Source organism: Mastigoproctus giganteus, chromosome 5, assembly GCF_048544385.1.
Source record: "Mastigoproctus giganteus isolate SK-2022 chromosome 5, ASM4854438v1, whole genome shotgun sequence".
In the NCBI taxonomy this organism is placed as follows: Eukaryota; Metazoa; Arthropoda; class Arachnida; order Uropygi; family Thelyphonidae; genus Mastigoproctus; species Mastigoproctus giganteus.
In genome coordinates, this window is record NC_143579.1 from 33,979,292 (window position 1) to 34,001,606 (window position 22,315).

The window sequence follows — 22,315 nt, forward strand, 5'->3', positions numbered from 1 at the left end:
ATCCAAGACCAGGTAAACACCAGAAACTATACATAATACATCGCCAAGGAGCCCGAAGTGTCCGATTATACATGTGGACGATGCCGCCTGGCCTCAGAAACGATCCAACACTTCATCGCGTGGTGCAAGTTGAATACCCAGACTGAGTACACTCGTAGACACGACCAGGTAGCAAGGATAATACATCAGAAACTAGCGAGGAAATACCAGTTGACCAAAGAAAGTGTACCATACTACAAGTACGAACCACAGGCTGTACTAGAGACCGCAACCCACAAGCTGTACTTGGACCGCGTCGTAATAACGGATAGGACAATCCCGCACAACAGACCGGACATAACCCTTGTGGACAAGAATGAGAAGACTACCTATTTGATTGATACCACGGTACCTAACACTGGAAACCTGCAGAAAACCCATGGGGAAAAAAAATCAGGAAATGCTCGAACCTAAGACAGGAGATCAAAGAGATGTGGCTTATGGAACGCCCATCCCGATAATCGTGTCAACCACAGGCATGGTGCCAAAGACCCTACATAGCAGCCCACAGCAAGAGGTCTCCCAGCGAATACCTACAAGGAACTCCAGAAAGTCGCAATCCTGAACACTTGTAGGATAGTCAGAGTTCCTCGAGTCCTCGACCAACAATAACACCAGACATAACAACAACCACCCTGTGTACTTGGTAGCAATATCCGTCATAAGGTGGAACCCCCAATCAGGTTGAAATAATATAAGAGCAATAATAATAATTCCTGTAGCTGATTTGGAACCCGTACCTTAACCTCATTTTAAATATACACAAGAAAATCAATGTTAGTCATAGTTACTTTGCGAGTCGCTAGGGTTTCGGAATTGAGTGTGCATTGCAGTGCCAGTGAGAGTTAAGTAAAAGAATGTTTTTAGAAGCTTTGCTATCTGTGCACAAGTTGTGTTTACATTCACTTGTAATATGAGTATTGGATAAAATTTTAGAAATGTTGAAATTTTAAATATCTCCAATTTTAAAATATCTGACAATCAGTAACTGTGTATGTTGCAGAGGGGCGTATAATGAGCTGACTGTAAAATAAAATAGTTTTAATTTGTGCCACCGTTTGCATCATCCGCACGGTAATTGTACTCATTTTTACAGCAATGGCTGTATAATACACATATTGACTTGCCTTGATAGGCTAGAGTGCTATTTTACCGATGTTACGTATTCTAATATTCATCTTGTTATATATATATATATATGCATGTAAGAAGCGCAAATCTTTTTTTTTTTTTTTTAATTATATTATATTATTATTTATTTTTTAGTTTTTCTACTATCAGATGTTTTTATTCATCTTGCCGAATTCAGATTATATAATTAGATTATTTTTTGACATTATTGGCATGTGAGCAGGTGTCGACAGACCCATATAACTTGTAGTATTTTTTTACAAAAAAAAAAAAAAAAAAAACCTTTCTGAGAGAGAGAGAGAGAGAGAGAGCGAGCGAGCATTAGCATTAGTAGAGGCATTTGATTCAAGAAAGCAAGCTTATGCAGCATCAGCCAAAAAAAAAAAAAAAAAAACCCACTTCCACTTTACCCCTCTGTTCGTTCAAAATACCTGTCCAGCTGAGCCTTAAACTTATTTAGGCTATCAACCTCCACCACAAGGGATGGAAGTCTGTTCCACCAACCAACCACCCGCTGGCTAAAGGCAAATTTCCACACGTCTATCCTACATCTATCTTTCCTCAATTTGAATTTATGCCCTCTTAGGTGATTTTTCTGAGCTAGAGGAAGAATCCCATCAGCATTGAGCATGCTTAAACCATTCAAGGCTTTATACACCTCTATCAGATCACCTCGCTGGTGCCTAGTCTCCAGACACTGTAATTTGCAAAACTTAAGCCTTTCTTCGTAAGAGCACCCCTTTGTTCCATTCACTAATCTTGTTGCCCTTCTCTGTACTCGTTCCAGCAGCTCTACATCCTTCTTGAAATGAGGCCTCCAGACCTGTATACAGTACTCTAGGTGTGGCCTGACCATCGCCTTATACAATGGAATAATCACCTCCTTCTCATCATCAATGTTTATGAAAATCAGTGGTCCAAGAACCAATCAATGGAAACAGTTCTGACTTTACACCAGTCTGGGCGCCTCCAGGTGTGCAGGAGCAGCAGCGTGTAACACACACTTCTTGATTAGACCAGGGTTCGAGCCTGTGACCACCAAATATGGAGGATGTGGAAAGGTTAGGGAATGACCACCGCATATCCCCGGAGCAATATGGCCTTAGTTGCTAATGCTCCTAAAAACCAAATAATAAACAAACAAACACCAGTCTGAAGAATATCTATTAATCATGATCTCCTGCCCTGCGGCCATCCAGTAATCCATCTTAGAATATTTTCAGTAATCCCAGCATGTTCCCGCTTATACAGTAATGTCTCATGAAGGACTGAGTCACATACCTTGCTGAAATCCAAATGAACTATGTCGAAATTAAATCCAGCTCATGAGTAACTATGTCAAAATAGCCTACTAACTTAGTTAAACATGATTTTCCCTTAAAGTCATATTGTGTGGCCTTCAGAATGCCATGCTCATTGTTGGTAATGTCATGTAAATTTTTAGGATTGTTGCCAAATTTGGGAAAACTTCTATCAAGTTTCTTTCATATATGAGCTGTAGGAGTTCAGGGCATTTCAAGTTTCCTTGGATTGCACCCTTAATGATTGTTTCTAAGATTTTCCCTACCACTGAAATCAGACTAACCAGTCTGTAATTACCAACTTTGCTCTTAGAATTGCTGTTTATATATTGGTTATATGTTGGTACTTTACCAATCCAAAAGAATCTCTCCCTAGTTAATAGATGTCCTCATAATTAACCTCAATGTTCCAATACACTCCTTGTCAGCCTCCCTCAGAATTACTTCTCTCTTCTTCTACTTCCCTCTCTCTCTCAGGGTAACTCGGAATTTTTTTTTTTTTTTTTTTTGGCTGTTGCATCATAAGTCTCAGGCTTCCTTGCACCCTATAGCTAATAATATATACCTTCAATAACCCCAGGGGCTCACATCTGGTGAGTATGGGCTTGGCACACCCAGGGTCCTCAGCTGGATATCATCATTATTTTCTTTCTTGGTGATTCCTTTCTACTTCTCTCTCTCAGGGTAACTCGGAATTTTTTTTTTTTTGGCTGGTGCAGCATAAGCCTCAGGCTTCCTTGCGCCCTATAGCTAATAATAATAATAACTCCAAGAGTCATACTTGCCTTTATGCTTGAAAGCTTTTCTAATAAACATTCGTCTGTAATTTTCACTTGCACAGCCTTCTCTCAGCAAGAAGGGCCTTTCTTCAGTAAAGACAGTACCTGTAAAGTACCTGTTTAATTCATCCACAACATCACCTGGGTTGTCTAAGACTTTCCCATACAACCAGTGCACAAGGGTTCAATTTGATTTGCTTTTTGCTTCCTTGATTACACAATTTAAGGTCTGGAGGCTTAATTTTAGAAAGGATGTAGAGCTGCTCGAATGAGTACAAAGAAAGGCAATGGGATTGTTGAATGAAACAATGGGTTGCTCTTACAAAGAAAGACTTAGGTTCTGCAAATTGCAGTGTCTGGAGACTAGGTACCTGTGAGGTGATCTGATTGAGGTGTATAAGGCCTTGAATGGTTTGAGCATGCCCACTGCCAATGGGATTCTTCCTCTTGCTCAGAATAATTGCCTGAGGGGACATAAATTCAAATTGAGGAAAGACAATTGTAGAATAGATGTGCAGAAATTTGCCTTTAGCCAGCGGGTGGTTGATTGCTGGAACAAACTTTCATCTGTAGTTGACAGCTTAAATAAATTCAAGGCAGAACTAGACAAACATTTAGAGTTAATGGATGGGTGAAATGGGAAGGTGTATTTTTTTTTTTTTTTTTTAGCTGATGCTGTATAAGCTTGCTGTCTTGCATCATATGCCTCTGCTAATGCTATAATACACAATAAACCAAATGAACCAGAACATCTTAACTGGCATGCCATAAACATCAACTTTGCTTACAAATATTACAAATAATACTTCTTAACCGTCAATCATGACTGATTGACAGTTAGGATGTTTGTTTATATGCCTTTGAATTTTAAAGTTTTCCTTGTTTGTATTTATCTAACTTGTATTTTCAGGCAGTCATTTAGAATTTTTTTTTTTTTATTAATGTTTGTGCACAGTGATTACTAGGGAACAACCATGTCTTTAATTTATTGGCCATTATGAGTTGCCCAGCTTGAATTTTTCAAGTATATCACAGATTATAATATAAGTGTAATAAATGAGATTTCTGTTTGGAGTCTCATTAATTTTGATGTGTGGAAAAAAACTTTGAAATATCTTTCCATTTAAGACTTAATTGCGTATTCTTTTCATAACATCTTAAGCTTGTTTCAAGTTTATAAAAATATGAGTATGACTGATGCTTAGTGTACTAGATGTGCCTTGAAAATATGAATTACAGCTCATATTTATAAAAGTCATGAGAGATAACTAATACTTACAAATATTACAAATAATACTTCTTAACTGTCAATCATGACTGATTAACAGTTAGGACCTTTGATATCAGCCACTAGATAATCAAGGATCTTCTTTATTTCCTTTATATATGGTAAGTGTGATTGGTAACAAATATTTTAAATTTTCAATAGGAAATGGTTAACACATCACTGAAGATACTGTGAGCTGGCTTTTCAGATTTCATTGTTATAATGAAAAGGTAAGCCTTTAAGTATACACAGAGTGGTCTATATGTCAGTTCACTAAGAAATAATAATGGTACAGTTTAATTCATGAAGTCAGTTTTATGTCCATATTACATCATTATAATGTTAACATGTAATTTATGATACTTAAACAATTTGTTCAAACCACATTGGCCCTGGGTGCCAAGCGATATTTGTGAGATTTATAAAGTGCTCTTCAAAGGCGATTAAAGTTATTTTTAAGTTTGTACATTTCTCTAAAGCCTTATTTTTTTAAAACCATTCTACACTTGAAAAGCCACAAGTTAGAACACAGAAAGAAAAGTAACCTTTCTTTTTTATCCATATTTCTAGGTCACTAACCAACTAACACTTTAACCGCTTGGCCTCCTAGTGGCACTGCTCCTGCCTCCCCGTGGCGGGGCCGGAAATCTTGGCAGGTAAGTCCACTTGCCAAGGGCTAAAAGGAGCGCAAACATGGCAAACACAGACCATCAGGATATTGAGAACGACAATCCAAAGAGACAAAAGACTGATCAGATGGAGCAACCTTGCCCATCGTTCTTAATCATCCACTCTCTTACTAGTCAGCCCATTAATAAATTGTCTCCGTTTGTCATACAAAAACATCTGGAGGGTATTGCAGGATCTCCCAAGACGGTGAAGAGACTGCAATCAGGAGACTTACTAGTAGAAACCACCAACCACAGACATTCCGAGAAGCTGTTACAACTTACAAGCTTTGCTGGCATTTCAGTTAAAATATCTCCACACACACACAACCCTAAATTCATCTAAGGGTGTGATATCCAGTTGGGACTTACTGAAGGTCACTGAGGAAGAAATAACCCAAGAGCTGCAGGGACAACACGTAATTGAAGCAAGACGAATAATGGTTAAAAATGATAATGAACTTACACCTACAAGAAATATTATTCTCACCTTCAATACACCCAACTTACCCTCCTCTGTAAAAGCAGGTTATTTACTTTGCCACATCCACCCTTACATTCTAAACCCTTTAAGATGTTACAAATGCCAAAAGTATGGCCACTCACAAGCTATATGCAGAGGAGTTCCTGTCTGCCCAAATTGTGGATCTGCAGATCACATACAAAGTAACTGTACAGCTACAAAAATGACCTGCCCAAATTGCAAAGGTGACCATCCTGCATATTCCAAGACATGTGAAAAATGGAAAACCAAGAAAAAAATAGTAAAATACAAGGTTGAGAACAAAGTAAGTTACCCAGAAGCGAGAAAATTAGTTGCTCCTACTATAACCAAAAATATGACCTATGCCAATGCTGTAAAAAAATATCAGACAGTCTCCACTCAAACTGATGTAACAGTTCCCACTAACAAATCAATTTCTGATTGGGCTAGAAATGTTCTTTCTAAGCAACAATCCAAGTTCTCTGACCAGGCAAATAATACTCCTCTGACAATACCAGGGGCATCTCCTACTCCAGTCATAGATACTATATCCGATAGTTCAAAAGCAAATGTAGTAAAAAATTTTCAGGACACAACCATGGACACAGATGGCACATCCATACAGGAAGATCCCCTTCTAGAAATCCATGCAGAAGAAGAAATGGACACATGTCGGCCAGTTTTCTCCAAAAAAGATAAATCTAAATTAGAATGTCATAAGCCAGTAACCTTCAAAAAACAGTCAGATACATCTCCATCAATTAAACACAAATAATGCCTTGTATTTTACAATGGAATTGCAGAGGCTTTCGTTGCAACACAGGTGATATCCATGATCTAATTAACTGATATTCTCCAGTTGCCCTTTGTCTTCAGGAAACTTACCTAACCTTGCAAATTTCTCCTTCAGTAAAGAACTATTGTCTTTATCGAAGAGATCATAATACAGCAAATGCTGCCCATGGTGGTGTAGCAATCCTGATAAATTCAAAGATCCCAACTAAACATATTCCACTTCAAACTGAAATAGAAGCTGTTGCTGTTCATATAACCCTCCATATTTCAATAACAGTTGTCTCAATATACCTATCACCAAACCATACTTACTGTTTAAAAGATCTTGAAGATCTCTTAATACAGATACCTCCACCTATCTGTATATTAGGGGATTTTAACGGGCACCACCACTTATGGGGCGATCCTAAACTAGACATACGTGGTCGACTCGTTGAAAGCTTTCTAGAGTCACAAAACCTCACCTTACTCAATACTGGTGCGCACACCCATATACAACTCCCAACTGGACACACCTCAGCAATAGATCTCTCAATTTGTTCTCCAATACTCTTTCCAACCATAGAGTGGTACGTTTTAAATGACCCAGTGGGCAGTGACCACCTTCCGATCATATGCAATGTTTTAATATCACAGACTCCTTCAAACAAGCTCCGCAGGAAATGAAAATTTGTTCGTGCAAACTGGGCAAAATTTCGATCATCAATCTCTCTTGACGAGGAAAAAATCCAGCTCCAGAATATTGATAATGTAACAGATTACATCACATCTCCTAAAAGTGGCCAAGGACACAATACCATTATCGCAAACATTATAATTACTGGTGGAATGACGAGTGCACAAAAGCAAAGAAAGCAAAAATCAAAGCCTGGAATTTATTTCGGCGATGTCCAACCACAACCAATCTCATTAATTATAAGAAGCTAAGAGCAAAAGCACGATTTGTACAAAGGCAAGCCAAGAAAGAATCCTGGACCCGTTTTGATCCCAAAACTATATGGAAAAAAATTAGACAGTTATCTGGTAAGTTTCCTACTATACCTTCTCCAATCCTCTCCTGGAAAGGGCAAGATCTATCCAGTTCCTTAGATATTGCTAATGCTTTGGGCAATACTTTTGCTGAAATATCAGCAGCATCAGCATATTCTACATCATTCCAACGAATTAAAAACACTAGAGAAAAGCATGCCATAAAATTTCAAACCGCCCGTACTCTTCCATATAACAAACCTCTGCAATACTCTGAACTTCTGCATGCCATTAGAACAGCCCACAATGGTGCTGCCGGGCCAGATTGGATTTATTGTGTCATGCTTCAACATCTCGATGACAAAGCTTTAAGCCTGCTTCTGGTTTTTTACAATCGTATATTTTTATAAAATGTTTTTCTAACTTCTTGGCATTCCTAAAACCTGGGAAAGATCCAACTAACCCCTATAGCTATAGACCGATCTCTCTCTCAAGCTGCCTGAGCAAAATCCTTGAAAAAATTGTTTGATGTTTGGATCATTGTTGTGACTCAATGATCCAAACATCAATGGATCATTGTGTCACAACATCTAATGAGCCATAGCCAATATGGCTTTCGTAAAAATAGGTCATGCTTAGATCTTATGGTCAAGACTGAATTCGCCATTCGAAATGCCTTTGTTAAATGTGAACATCTTGTAATGGTTTCAATAGATATCGAGAAGGCTTTTGACACTACCTGGCTGCATGGCATACTTAGTGATCTTTACTCTCTTGGTCTGCGAGGCAACCTTCCTATATTTTTTCAGAACTTCCTACGTACTAGATCGTTTCAAGTTCAGTACCAACATGCTCTCTCCAAAACATTTATACAGGAAGAAGGAGTACCACAGGCATCAGTACTGAGTGCCACTTTGTTTGCTCTTAGAATAGATTCCATCACCAATCAGCTTCCAAATACAGTTGAGGCCTACTTTTATGCAGATGATCTTTCCATCTCCTGCCATTCCCAAAACATGAGGTCTATTGAACGGCAGCTCCAGATATCACTTAATAAAATACAACAGTGGGCCAGCCTCAATGGCTATCAACTCTCGCAGCAGAAAACAGTTGCCATCCATTTTTGTAGACAGCACAAACTTCATCCAGATCCTGAACTTCAAATTTATAATGTCTCCATCCTGGTCACTAATAGCATCAGATTTCTAGGATTAACACTTGATAATAAGTTAAATTTTATAGACCACATTAAAAATGTACGTACTTCCTGTCTAAAAAAGTTAAATATACTCAGAGCTTTATCCTCCCAAACATGGGGCGCAGATCGTACATCTCTGCTTCGGCTATATCGGGCATGAATCAGATCCCGTCTTGATTATGGAGCTCCCATCTATGATTCAGCCAGATTGAGTGCATTTCGCTGGCTTGATCCATTTCAACACAGTGCTTTGAGACTTTCACTCGGTGCTTTCAGAACATCACCATCACATAGTCTCTACATTGATGCCCATGAACCCCCACTAACTTTACGTAGGAAAACACTGTTATTGAAGTATGCTGTCAAGATACAAAGCTGTGCCATGCATCCGACTCAGTCATACCTGTTCAATCCACCATTAGAAAATCTTTTCAGAAATAAACCAAGCATAGTAAAGCCAGCTGGTCTTTGCCTTCTTGAACTGATGCAAATTTGGAATGTTTTCATCCTTTCCGTACAACAGGTAACAACTTGTACTCAACCACCATGGATTCCACCTCCTATACTGACCTGTGACACTTACCTCTCTCAATGGGGAAAGAACATTTTACAAACATCAAATATCAAACAACTTCACGAAGCTCACACTCAAAGATACTTTGACTTTTCTCCAATTTATACAGACAGCTCTAAATCTAATTCAAACGTTAGAGCGGCTGCCGTGTTTCCAAATACTGTTATTTCAGCATCCTTGCCATCTGAATTCAGTATCTTCTCAGCTGAATTATATGCAATCAAACTAGCTTTACAGAATGTCTCTTCTGACTGTGCTTTAAAATCTGTTATTTACACTGATTCCCTCAGCTCAATCTTGGCTTTATGTAACCCCTTAGATAAAGTACACCCTGTTCTAGACGAAATAAAAAGCATATTACTACAAATTGAAGAACGCCATGAACTGGTCACCTTCTGCTGGATTCCAGTTCATTCTGGCATTTTGGCCAATGAACTGGCTGATAAAGCTGCAAAAAATCCAACTAGCTTTGACTTAACTGATATCCCTGTTCCGCCATCAGACTATGCATTAACCATTCAGGCTGCATGCCTGTCAAAATGGACAGCAATATGGCACTCTCAAATTAATAATAAACTCTTTCAATTTAAACATGATCCAAAAATTTGGCGCTCCAGTGTCCGCTCATCAAGACGAGAAGAGGTAGTCCTTTCAAGGTAAGAATAGGACATACTTATCTGACCCACCTTTATTTACTCACAGGCAACGAACCGCCACAGTGTCCACTTTGTAATATAAATCTGAGTATTAAACACATTCTCATTGACTGCCCTTACTATGAACAAGATAGAACTTCAACCCTGCTATCACTGGTTAATCTTCATAGACCAATAACTTTAGAGAATCTCATTGGAGATGATGCAGATATTTCTGAATTTTTCAACTTCTTAAAGCAAACTGGACTTTTTAATCAATTATGAATTTATGAAACTTTTTCATTTCTTTTTATAATAAATGAATAGGCGCATTATAGCCAAAGTAGCTTATGCTCCATCAAGCCCCCATATCAACAATCAAACCACATTCAGTAATATACTTCTCAGCAAATTGTATCTCTTGATAAACTGACATATGTCCACCCTATATTTATGAATATGAATAAAATATTTGTAATGTTTTTTTCATAATATAGATTATTACCAGTCAGTAATTATAATATACAGGGTCATCAAGAAAAGTTGCAACAGTTTTGAATACCTGTATTTTTTTGCATTAGTAGATGCAAGAAAGCAAGCTTACTTAGCATCAGCCAAAGAAAGTTATTCAAACCACCCACTTCCACAACAACAATAGAGGGAAACCGTTTCGACAATCAACCATCCCATGACTGAAGGCAAACTTCCACACATCTGTCCTGCAACCATCCTTCCTCAACTTGAATTTATGCCCCCTCATATGTGTAGTCTCAGCAAGAGGAAGAATGCCATCGACATTTAGCTTAATCCATTCAAGGCCTTAAACACCTCAATCAGATCTTGCACATGCCCAGTCTCCAATTGGTGCAATTTGCAGAATGGAAGCCTTTCTTGGTAAGAGGATTCTTTTGATCCCTTCACCAATCTGGTTTCCCTTTTCTGCACCTGTTCCAGCAGATCTACATCCTTCCTAAAGTAAGGCCTCCAGACTTGTATACAGTACTCAGGATTTGGCCTACCATGACCTTGTACAAATGGAAAATCACCTTCTTATCCCTGCTACCAAAGTTTCTGTATGCCATTGACAATAAATTCATATCTGACTGCACAATTACTCCCAGGTCTTTTTCATTTTCCACTATTTTTTTTTTTTTTTTTATGTGAACCCCAAACACGAGAGGTATTAGAACCTATAGTACTTAGTACCGTGCTTGAATTGGAGTTTGAGAAGACGAAAGAAGATATTTGTTGACATTGGACTTGAACTTCTGTAGATTGTAATTTTCAGGAAATACGTATGAAGGAAGGTTGTTCCAGAAAACGGCAGTTGAATGAATAAATGAGGAAGATGAAAAGTTGGTTCTGTGGGTTTGAAGTTGGACAGTAAATGGATGTTGGCTGGTGGCAGCACGTGTTCGGACTGTTTTGAAAGAGAGAGAGAGAGAGCGGGAATTACAGTAGCCAATTCAGAACAGTGCCCATGGAAGTATCTGTAGAAGAGGCATGCAGCAGAAATAGTACGTCTATGAGAAAGCGAGTGGAGAGACTCTGTTAGAGATGAATCATTAATTAATCTAACTGCCCTCTTATGTATGGAATCAAGAAGCCTGAGAGAGGTTTTGGGGGCACCACCCCAGATGTGGGAACAATATTCCATGGCAGAGCGGATTTGCGATTTATACAGAGTGAGCAGCTGTTTGGAAGAAAAGTAACGCTGAGAGCGAAAGAGAAAACCAAGTTTTTTAGATACAGAGGAAGCAATATTTGTAATGTGCTTGTGCCAAGAGAGATTAGAAGTCAGGGTAATCCCCAAAAGAGATATATCATTTTGCCTAGAAATTGGAGTGTCACTAAAGATAAACATTGGAGCAGAAGAATCCTTTTTGCGAGATATAAAACAAGACTGAGTTTTAGAAGGGTTGAAATAAACTGAGTTATCTTTGCCCCACTAGAGAATTACCTGAAGATCGGCATTTAAGGAATTGGTAGCAGATTTTCCAGAAGTTGAAGCTGATTGAGCAGGACAAGGTTTCTCAAAATGGAAAGTGGAATGCAATGTGCTCTCATCGGCAAAACTATGGATAGGATTTTCAGTCAATGGAAGAAGGTCATTAATATACAAGAGGAAAAGAGTGGGAGAAAGAACTGAACCTTGGGGGACACCGGCATTAGTGGAGAAGTTAGAAGACAGAGAGCCATCTACCATCACCCTCAGTGAGTGATCAGAGAGAAAATTGGATAACCAATTACTAAAAACAGTTTGCAAACCATAAGATGGAAGCTTGTTTAGAAGACCTTTATGCCAAACACGATCAAAAGCCTTTGAGATGTCAAGAACAATGAGATTCAAGAACAATGAATTTGAGATTCAATGGCATCTCAAAAGCCTTTGAGATGCCATTGAATTAGTCCATAAATGGGTAACATAAGCCAGAATATCACCAGTGGATCGACAATGACGGAATCCATACTAGCAGTCGTTGATCAGATGGAAGGTTTCTAGGTAGTTTATGAGTTGGCGGTTAATTGATTTCTCCATTACTTTAGAAAGAGTAGAAGTAATTGCAATGGGACGATAATTGGATGGGAGGGATTTGTCATCCTTTTTAGGAACTGGCTGAATATGAGCAAATTTCCAAGCAGAAGGAAAAACACCTTTAGAATAAGAAAGTGAAAAAAGGCGGCAAAGAATAGGAGTAAGTTCAGGAGCACAGGTTTTGAGAACAAGTGGAGAAATACCATCAGGACCTGGAGCTTTCTTAGCATCAAGATTCATCAAAATCCTTCTGATATCCTTTTGACGGAAGACCACAGGAGGCATTGAATGGAGCGTGTTGGGAATGGTGGGAGTTGTTTTACCAAGATCATTAATACATGAGCTGGAAAAAAAATGGGATGCTAGCAGGTCAGCTTTATCCTTGGCTAAAGTGACAACAGAACCATCTGGTTTGGACAGAGGTGGGAGCAGAGATGGGCAAAAGTTGGGGCCAATAGCTTTGGCAAGAGACTAGAATGCTCTGTTACCATTTGACCAAGAAGCAAGTTTTCTACTCTCAGCCTGTTCAAAATCTAGTTTGGACTGATTAATAACTGCTTTATAATTGTTGCAAGCTTTTGCGTAGGCTGAAAATGAAGAATTGGAAACAAGCCAATTACGATACGCAACTGTCTCTTGAACAAACAGCCTTGGCACATTTATTGGAAAACCACGTTGTTTTCTAATAAATGCGCAATTGTTGCGAGCTCTAGTGTAGGCAGAAATTAGGAGGTTATATGCAGTCAGATTTGAAGTGCTCTGAGCAATGCAGAGAGGCTGCCAAGACAGTTTGTGGAGTTTTGTCAGTGATATACAGGAATTTTGCTACCAGGATAAGGAAGTGATTATCTATTGTACAAGGCAACAGTTAGGCTGCATTTTGAGTACAGTCAGTCCTCGTATAACACGTGTTTACACTACACGAATTCGATCATACACGATTTATAAATAGGGGAACGATATCTTATATAACACGAACCGAATTCGCTTATGCATGATTCGCCTTTGTGTTTACAAGAAATGGCAGTCAAATGCGGAATCGCCCCAACCGAACGCAACACAATAGGAATGAAGAGAAAATTCTGAAAATGTATTTATGTGTTTTATATCAGTGAAGGGGAAACACGTTTCACCATAATAACGTAAAAACCAACACAATTCCAGCTATTGGTATAATCACAAATGCAATTAGATCGAGTTTACTACCAGTTTATAACAGATTCCACTAGCAGAAACGCAACTGGAAATTGTTTTTGTTGTTTTATGGTAGTAACCCCTAGAAATGTGCTTTAGTAAAATGTGAAGTGTTAATAGTGTATCTCTGCCTTTACGGTGTTGTTTATTCAGTTGCTACACGCGCAGCTTTGTTTATGTGTATCAAGCGTGCCTCCTCGTTTTGTAATTATGCTTTAATCCCTAAAAATGAGTAAAATACTTAAAAGGTGTGAAAAGGAAGCGTCCTGGTTAAGACACTGCAGATTCAGAGAGAAAAAGAAAAGCAATATCGATAAACAGAGGCGGACTGGGTCAAAAATTTGAAAATTTTGTAGTGGCCTCATACTAGCATTTATGGCCAAAATCACACCGGCTTCTTGCCCACCGGGGTTTCCCCGGAAAGGCTCATGGCCAGTCCGCCTCTGTCGATAGAGAAAAAATATGAAATTGTGAAACGCTTTGAGCGAAATGAAAGACCATGTGATATTGCACTTGCTACAGATCTAAATGAGGCAACCCTGAGAATTACAAAGAATGCAGGGAAAATAAAAACAACTTTTATAGCAGGAACAACTCAAAGTGTAATTTAAATTCATTAGATTAAGACACAAAGAATTGGAAGAGATGGAACCACTGTCATCTGTTTGGTTAGAAAATCAAACAAAAAACAAGTTTGCTTACGATAGAAGCAAAAGCTTTAGCAATATTTTATTACGTAATAGTCGTAAAAAAATACTTACGTATTTTATTACGATTATTTATTGTGTTTTGTAATGTTTTGGTTACAAATGTGTGTTCAATCTTGGGTGGCCGGCACCTAACTCTGTTTTTCCCTTAGGGCCTGTTGTTTATATTGCACGATTTTGCATTGCACGAGGGTTTCTAGCCGACCGGGCTAGCCGAGTGGGTAAAGTACCTGCCCGGCAACCCAAAGGTCGCGGGTTCGATTCCCGCCTCGGGCTTGGATCAAAGTACTGCAAAAACCTTGGGAGGTGCAATATGGCCACAGAAGCCGATGCGCCAACAACTACCAAATCAAAAAAAAAAAAAAAAAAAACGAGGGTTTCTAGGAACACAACTATCGTGCTATACGAGGACTGACTGTACTTCATACAAGTCTGGAGGCCTAATTTTAGGAAAGATGTAGATCTGTTGGAATGGCTACAGAGAAGGGCAACGAGATTGGTGAAGGGAAGGAAAGGGTGGCCTTATCAAGAAAGGCTTCAGTTCTGCAGATTGCAGCATTTGGAAATTAGGATCAATCAGATCACCTGCAAGGTGATCTGATTGAGGTGTTATTAAGGCTGTGAATGGATTGAGCAAGCTCAGTGCCAATGGCTTTCTTCCTTTTGCTCAGTCTGCACACCATGAGATATAAATTCAAATTGAGGATGGATGGTTGCAGGATAGATGCAGATGGAGATTTGTCTTCAGCTAGTGGGTGGTTGATTGTTAGAACAAATTTCTATCTATTGTTGTGGATGTGGTTATTTTGAAGAAATTCAAGGAAGCACTAGATAAATTATTGGAGGGGATAGACAGGTGATGTGTGTGGCTTTTTTTTTTTGCTGATGCTTTATAAGCTTGCTTTCTTGCATCATATGCCACTACTAATAATAATACTACTAACTACTAAAAAAAGAAGTTTAGGAGAGTCAGCAACATCAATGAGATGAGTTTTGAATTGGCACAAGCAGGAGAAAATGCCCACTTTTACTGATAGTTTCAAAAATAATCACATATTTTCTACAATAAATTGCTGTATTTGGTAATAATAAATTGTTTTCTCAGCAGTTTAGGCTGATTTGTTTACTTTCCATTTGTGCTTAATCCATGGTGATTCTTGATCCAGCCATCTAATGACTGTAAGAACTAATGAAAATATTTTAAAAAGTGCAGTAATTTGTTGTATCAGTGAAATTGTGACCATCAGAGTGAAAGAAAAATTTATGACGATTATAAAGTATTTGTCAATTTCAACCATGTGTCTTGAAATGGACTGTAAAGATGGTATCATAAAACTGACCCAGGCAAAAACAAATGCATGTGAACCTTTTGGAAAAATTCAGGCAGAACCAAACTTTATCTGCATAACAGCATCACAGGGGATGAAACGTGGATATTCAGTATGATCTCAAAAGAAAAAAGCAGAACAAACTTCTACAAAAAAAAAAAAAATGTCCACTCAGAATTCTTTACCAAACTTATATTGACATTTTACCTTCAGCATCCAAAAGAAAAATTTGTTGCACAAAAGATACAAATTGGTATTGTCTCTAATGTGCCAGATCATACTGTGTTATTGGTGAGGCAGTTCTGACAGAAAATTTGCTCCTTCGTTGGAGTATCGTTAATTTGCCTCCCCCATCCCTTGCAATTTGACTCCATTAGTAGTGTGTGTGTGTGTGTGGAGGTCATTAAAATCAATATCAGTAAATAAGTTCCAAAAATTTTTCCACTCACAGCTGAAGAAAATGACTTTGTGTAGAGCTGCCCAAGGGAACTACTAATGAAGGAGACCAAAGAAATAGTTGGTAATTTTAATTTTTTATATACTTAAATTGTTTCTCGAACTTTTTAGCTGTATCTTGTATGTGGGAAATGTGTTAGAAAATTTGCATGCATATTTGTTATTTTTCTGTTATAGAAATAATAAGAAAACAAGAAGTCATGGAAGATATGGACCAACTGGATTTGAAGAGTGGGTAAGTGATATGTGTTTATTGATGCTAATATGAAAAAGGGAAAAGGAAAAATGGAAATTAATCTTGCTATTTAATTTTAATTTCAAGAAGTGTACTTTTTTTTTCCCTTGGTTGAATCGATTGGAGATTGCTGTTCTCAAAGTATAAAGTTAATGCACTAAGGTGTTTTGTTTTAGTATTAACAAAGAAATATGGTTAATAGAACTGTATTTTATAGAGATGGCTGCACTTGAATAGAAAGGGTACAAGAATATTTGCTGATAGCAGTGAGGCAAAGTTTGGTGGTTTGGAAACTGTTAGTTTATACATACATGATAGTTTCATGAGAGCCATGAGCAGAGGTGAGGAATAATTGATTCTTGCATAACTTCTCTTAGGACAGGAGGGGGAGAATTATGAGACTTTCTAGAAGTCTTTTTTTATTTATTTATTATTATTTTTTTTTTATTAAAACCTAAACAGGAAAGGTATTAGTACCATTTATGGGTTAAAGGTTGAGAAGACTGAAGATACTTCTCATCTCAGAGTTGATATTAGATTTAAAACTTCTCGGAGTTGACATTAGATTTAAAACTTCTCGGAGTTGACATTAGATTTAAAACTTCTCGGAGTTGACATTAGATTTAAATTTCTGTAGATTGTTTTTTTGGGAATTGCATGTGAAAGGTTGTTCCAGAGAACAGTAGTTCTGTAAGTTTGGAGTTGACAGTGAATGGATATTGACTGGTTGAGGCATGTGTTTTGACTTGTTTGGAAGACAATAGTGGGATTACAAATGCCAATTCAGAAGAACAGTGCTCATGGAAGCATCCACACAGAGTTAGCATTACATTAGCAACACCTACTTAATACCTCATGGACCACCTTTTGCCCATGATACAGCCCATATATATCTTGGCTTGGACTCCACAAGGTGTTACATGGTGTCCTGTAACAGTGCTACTCATGCATTGTAGTGTGTCCAGTAATGCCTGTACATTGTCAGGTGGATGGTTGCAGCAACAAATGTCCTTTTCCAGTAGGTTCCAACCATGCTCAAATAGGTTAAGATCGGATGAGTTGTGTATCCATTTTGAAGACAGAATTCATTGTCATATTCCTGAAATCAGATAACAGGCTACTGGGCCTTCTGACAAATAGTAATAGTATTTGTCATATAGTGCAAGAAAGCCACAGGCCTTTGCTGCACTGGCAAAAAAAAAAAAAAAAAAAAAAACCCAACCAAGTAGATAAGAAAATGCAAATTATATGCTTCCCTCCTCACACAGGTAAGTATCCAGTTGACCTATGAATTTATTCAAACTGTCAACCTGAAATACTTGCAAGGGCAACTTGTTCCAGCTATCAATGAATTTTTGGCTAAAAAAAAAACTTCCTACAATTTAATCTAAACCTCAAGCCGTGTAATTTAAATTTATGACCCGTAGATATGGAATTCTTTAGAACAGTGAGAATTCTATCTTCATTCATTTTACTAATCCCTCTCAGAGCCTTATAAACCTCAATTAGGTCACCTCTGAAGTGCCTAGTTGCCAAGCTCTGTAGCACACATAATGTCTTTCATCATACTGTTGTTCTGCCGATCTCACCATTCGAGTTGCTCCCCTTTGGACTCTTTCAAGAAGCTCAATGTCTTTTTCGATACAGTATTCTAAATGTGGTCTTACAATTACCTTATACAGTTGCACATCGCTTGTCCATAGGGAGCTTCGTTGAATCCATAGATGTTCTCAGAATTGTGGCTAAGGTTTTGTTTGCCTCCTTTGCTATCCCCCTTAATATGAATGGGTGGATCTCACCCGCCACAGGTTCCTTTTTTATGTTAGCTTCAACAATTTTTTTTCCACTTTCTTGTTTATGAATGAATGAATTAATTAAGATTACAGATTAGTTTATGGCTAAAGCCTCAGGTTACGTAGGAAGTTAACTAATGTACAAGTTGGTGCAATTGCATCATTTCTGTACGTAGTCAATTACTTAAGTAGTTATAAATTGGCATCATTAAGTATATCTCATATTGTGAATACCTTCACAACGAGTTGCCATGATATTGCACTACCTCAAATAAGTAATGCTTCACTGTAGGAGGACTGTTGTTACTTATTCTCAGCAGTTACCATCATCCATGCGGCACCGTTTCGGAGCTTATTGTAGTAGTAGTAGTGGCATGTGATGCAAGGAAGAAAGTGTATGAGCTTATGCAGTATCAGCCAAAAAAATGTATATATTTACAAAACAGTTCCCTCTAAATGTTTGTTCAGTTCCTCCTTAAATTTATTTAATCTATCAACTTCCACAACGACAGATGGAAGTTTGTTCCAGCAATTAACCACCTGCTGGCTAAAGGCAAATTTCCACACATCTATTCTACAACTGTCTTTCCTCAATTTGAATGTATGCCCCCCCCTTAGGTTCGTAATCCGAGCAAGCGGAAGATTCCCATCAGAATTCAGCATGCTAAACCCCTTCAGGGTCTTATACACCCCATTCAGATCACCTCACCGGTGCCTAGTCTCCAGCCACTTCAATTTGCAGCACTTACACCTCTCTTGGTAAGAGGATCCCTTCATTCCCCTCACCAATCTTGTTGCCCTTCTCTGTACACGCTCAAGCAAATCTACATCCTTCCTAAATAGAGGCCTCCAGACCTGTATGCAGTACTCAAGGCATGGCCTAACCATTGCCTTATACACAGGGACAATCACCTCCTTTTCCCTGCTAGCAAAATTCCTATATATCATTGACAAAACCCCATGACCTGCCCTGGCAGCCTGTCTGTATTGCTCAGAAAACTTCATATCTGACTGCACAATTACTCCCAGGTCTTTTTCATTTTCTACCACCTTAAGTGTAGTACCACACAGTTGGTACGTTTCGCTGGGGTTACTTCTACCCATATGCAGTACTTTGCATTTGTCAAGGTTAAACTTCAGTTGCCACTTCTCAGCCCATCTGCCCAAATTTTCTAGATCCTGTTGCAGTAGCACACTGCCATTACTGTCATTAACAACCCTGTCAACCTTTGTATCATCTGCAAACTTTGACACTAAGTCTGATATACCTTCATCAATAGCATTGATAAATATACAAAACAAACCCTGTGGGACTCCACTAATAACATTAGTCCATGAAGAGCAACATCCATTGATTACCACCCTCTGTCTTCTCCCACTCAACACTCCTTTTATCCATTGTAGCAACTTACCCTTAATACCATTCTGCTCCAATTTATACAGTAGTCTTCCATGCCCAACAGTGTCAAAAGCTTTCCTGAAATCCAAGTATATGATATCAAAATTATTTTTTGCATCCAGTTCCTTTGTAACCACATCATAATATCCAATCAAAACTTAAGCGGATACCATCACCCATATGCACCATTTCGGGGCTTATTGGCTTCTCATCAGTGGGTGGGCAGGTACCCCGGTGTCACAGTGATGACAACCCAGTTGCGAAGTATAACTCCACTCTAGGCCTCTCTATCACCTGATAATTTATATGCATCCGTGCATTTTTCTTCTCTGCTGCTAGTCTCATCAGTTCATCTGACATCCATTTAGGTCTAAGCCCCCCCCCCCCCCTAGGAAAGCAAAAGCTCTCCCCTTGACAGTAGTTGTGTTTAAGTAAGTCCCACATCGGTATACTGTGATCACTACTAATAATCAGATCATGAATATTGCTTTCTCCCATTGCCTCTATGTTGTATTACCTGCACCACAAATCTGGTGTTGAGACTAACTGTGCAAATTAAAAGTATGCTTTTTGTTTTATAATTGGGAAAGGATGCATTATGTGGTTTCTATCCATGCAATAAAATTTATATTATATATATATATATCCGATAATTCAAAATAAAACATAAGCCAGTAGTAGTAAGGCGAAAAGATCAAAGAACCAAACCACCCATTCTCCTCCGATCGATCCACCAATGCTGAGGATTTGCACAGCGGTGGTCCTTATGCAGCGAGAAATAATTTATAGAACAGACAGCATTCTAGATCAGAGCCACACCACTGACATAATGTAAGCTTAGCCAGCTTATATAAAAGAAAAGAAAGGGAATGGATGGCGGCACAGGCGCTGCTTATTTAGCATATCAACCCACTACTACCACTGATTTATATTTAAATAATGGCTTAAAAGTTTAACATAAAATAAGTAAATAAATATTAAGCTATCATTAGAGGCAGCAAAATGCACCTCCTCCACATGAAGCCCAGATATATCTGATAATTCAAAATAAAACATAAGCCAGTAGTATGGCAAAAAATGTAGAGTGAAAAATTAACATAAAATAACGTAAAAATAAACAAACTGGGAGGGGGAAGTAAAGGTAAGATATAAACAGTAGCCGATAGTCCTCTATATAATTTAGCACTTTAATTCCAATTAGTAAAACCGATATAAAATTTAAAATAATGCCAATTATAATATGATTTAGCGGTACCCCTCTAGAAGGTACCAGTTCCAAAAAACGTGAAATATCACCAAAAAGTGGTTAAAAGAACTACCCCTTTTTGGTAATATTTCACGTTTTTTGGAATTGCCGACTTCTTTTCTTCCTCTTTGTGTGTGTCGGTTGCTGAATGACATTTCCAAAGCAGCCACGAATCGACATATTTTGCTGGATCGAAGTGAGTCAGCAGTGGGCATACAATTTTAAGAAACAGTAGTGAAGAAACTGTTTTTGTCATCAACGAAGCTCTGGTTGGGCTGACAATCAGATTCATTTGTGAAAATCCTTGTTAACATTCACTCGATGAAATTGGTATCATACTCAGAGCGTCCATCAAAATTCTTCAATTCTTCCGAAACCATCTTTTCAATTAGGTACCCCCGAAATCCACGAATTGCATTTAACTGTAACCTAATTGCAATTTTCTAACTTCATTTTCACCAAATGCCAACAGTTCATGCTTAGAAGGTTTAATGCCTTCGTTGTCCTTGTTGTTTTCCTTCTCTTGTCATCGGTATGTCACTAGTTCTTAAATTTGAATTTTTTTTTTTTTTGAAACTGTCCAAAATGTCAGTGTCATTCGGATATTCAGGTACTGTGACCGTGTAAACAGAGATAGGGAAAATTTACGTAAAAATGTGGATAATGCACTTCCGCGAAACAACAGATAATTATTTGTCGTGGTAAAAGAAAATCACTCTCCCCTGATTCTCGAACGGGGTGCTTACAGTTGATTCACAGTGGTGTCCAGCTTATGGCCCGCGAGGAAAATGAACTAAAACAGCATTTTAAATTTTGTTAATTATCAAAAAAATTCTCATTAAATGTTTTTGTTCAGTAAATGTAATTGTGTATTGTACTTAATAAAATTTTCGAATATTTTCAATTTTACTTTTACATGCAACAAGATATGGCAAATGTAACACACTAAAGAAATCTAACTTTGAATTATTTTTTTGAATATGGCCCCTGTACAGGAAATGTTTGGACACCACTGCAGTAGAAGGTGGATCAGAGCCCATTGGGAATACACCTTGATCTGCTCACTGCAGACATAGTGCGACTTCTCTGTATGTGGGATGGGTGGTCGGATAGTTTTTACCAGGTACCACTAAGTTGTAGAACGGTAATCCCTTCAGCTCTCTTAATTTGTGCAGCAGCACTAACTGCCTAAATTGCCTGAAGGCGAGAAATGCGAACAGTGCGTACCGAGTTAATTCTCTCCTAATCCGTTCGCTATATGAAAATTTTCTCACTCAACGGAAACTATTTTAAATGTAACTTCCAAGGGGAATTCAAAATGATTAAACAGAGGTCTAACTGAGTAATTTAGAATTATAGAAATGGTTATACAGTTTTATATAGAAAATATCTTAACAATAGACAGTGAAAAATGTAAATTTAGTTAAATAATTTTAAGCTTATTCGAATAGTAGATAAACATGTGAAAAAAATTTACGGAATATTACAAATTTCGAAGTGCACTGCATCCAGATGTCACATGTCACTGTTAATAAAGGTGCTGGTATGCCGTACCGTTGTGTACCGTCACAAAAAGAGTGC

The 22,315-nt window shown here is 38.1% G+C and overlaps 1 protein-coding gene across 1 annotated transcript in view; it reads left to right on the plus strand.

The window, feature by feature from the left end:
• Positions 1 to 1,023: 1,023 nt before the first annotated feature.
• Positions 1,024 to 22,315, plus strand: part of LOC150085296 (translesion synthesis protein REV1-like) — a 195,165-nt gene continuing 173,873 nt past the window's right edge. Inside the window, exons 1-3 of the mRNA XM_090374516.1 lie at positions 1,024 to 1,113; positions 4,680 to 4,747; positions 16,239 to 16,296. Of these exons, the coding sequence (XP_090230642.1) occupies positions 4,740 to 4,747; positions 16,239 to 16,296 (66 nt within the window). The 5' untranslated portion in view covers positions 1,024 to 1,113; positions 4,680 to 4,739. The remainder of the gene's footprint in view (positions 1,114 to 4,679; positions 4,748 to 16,238; positions 16,297 to 22,315) is intronic.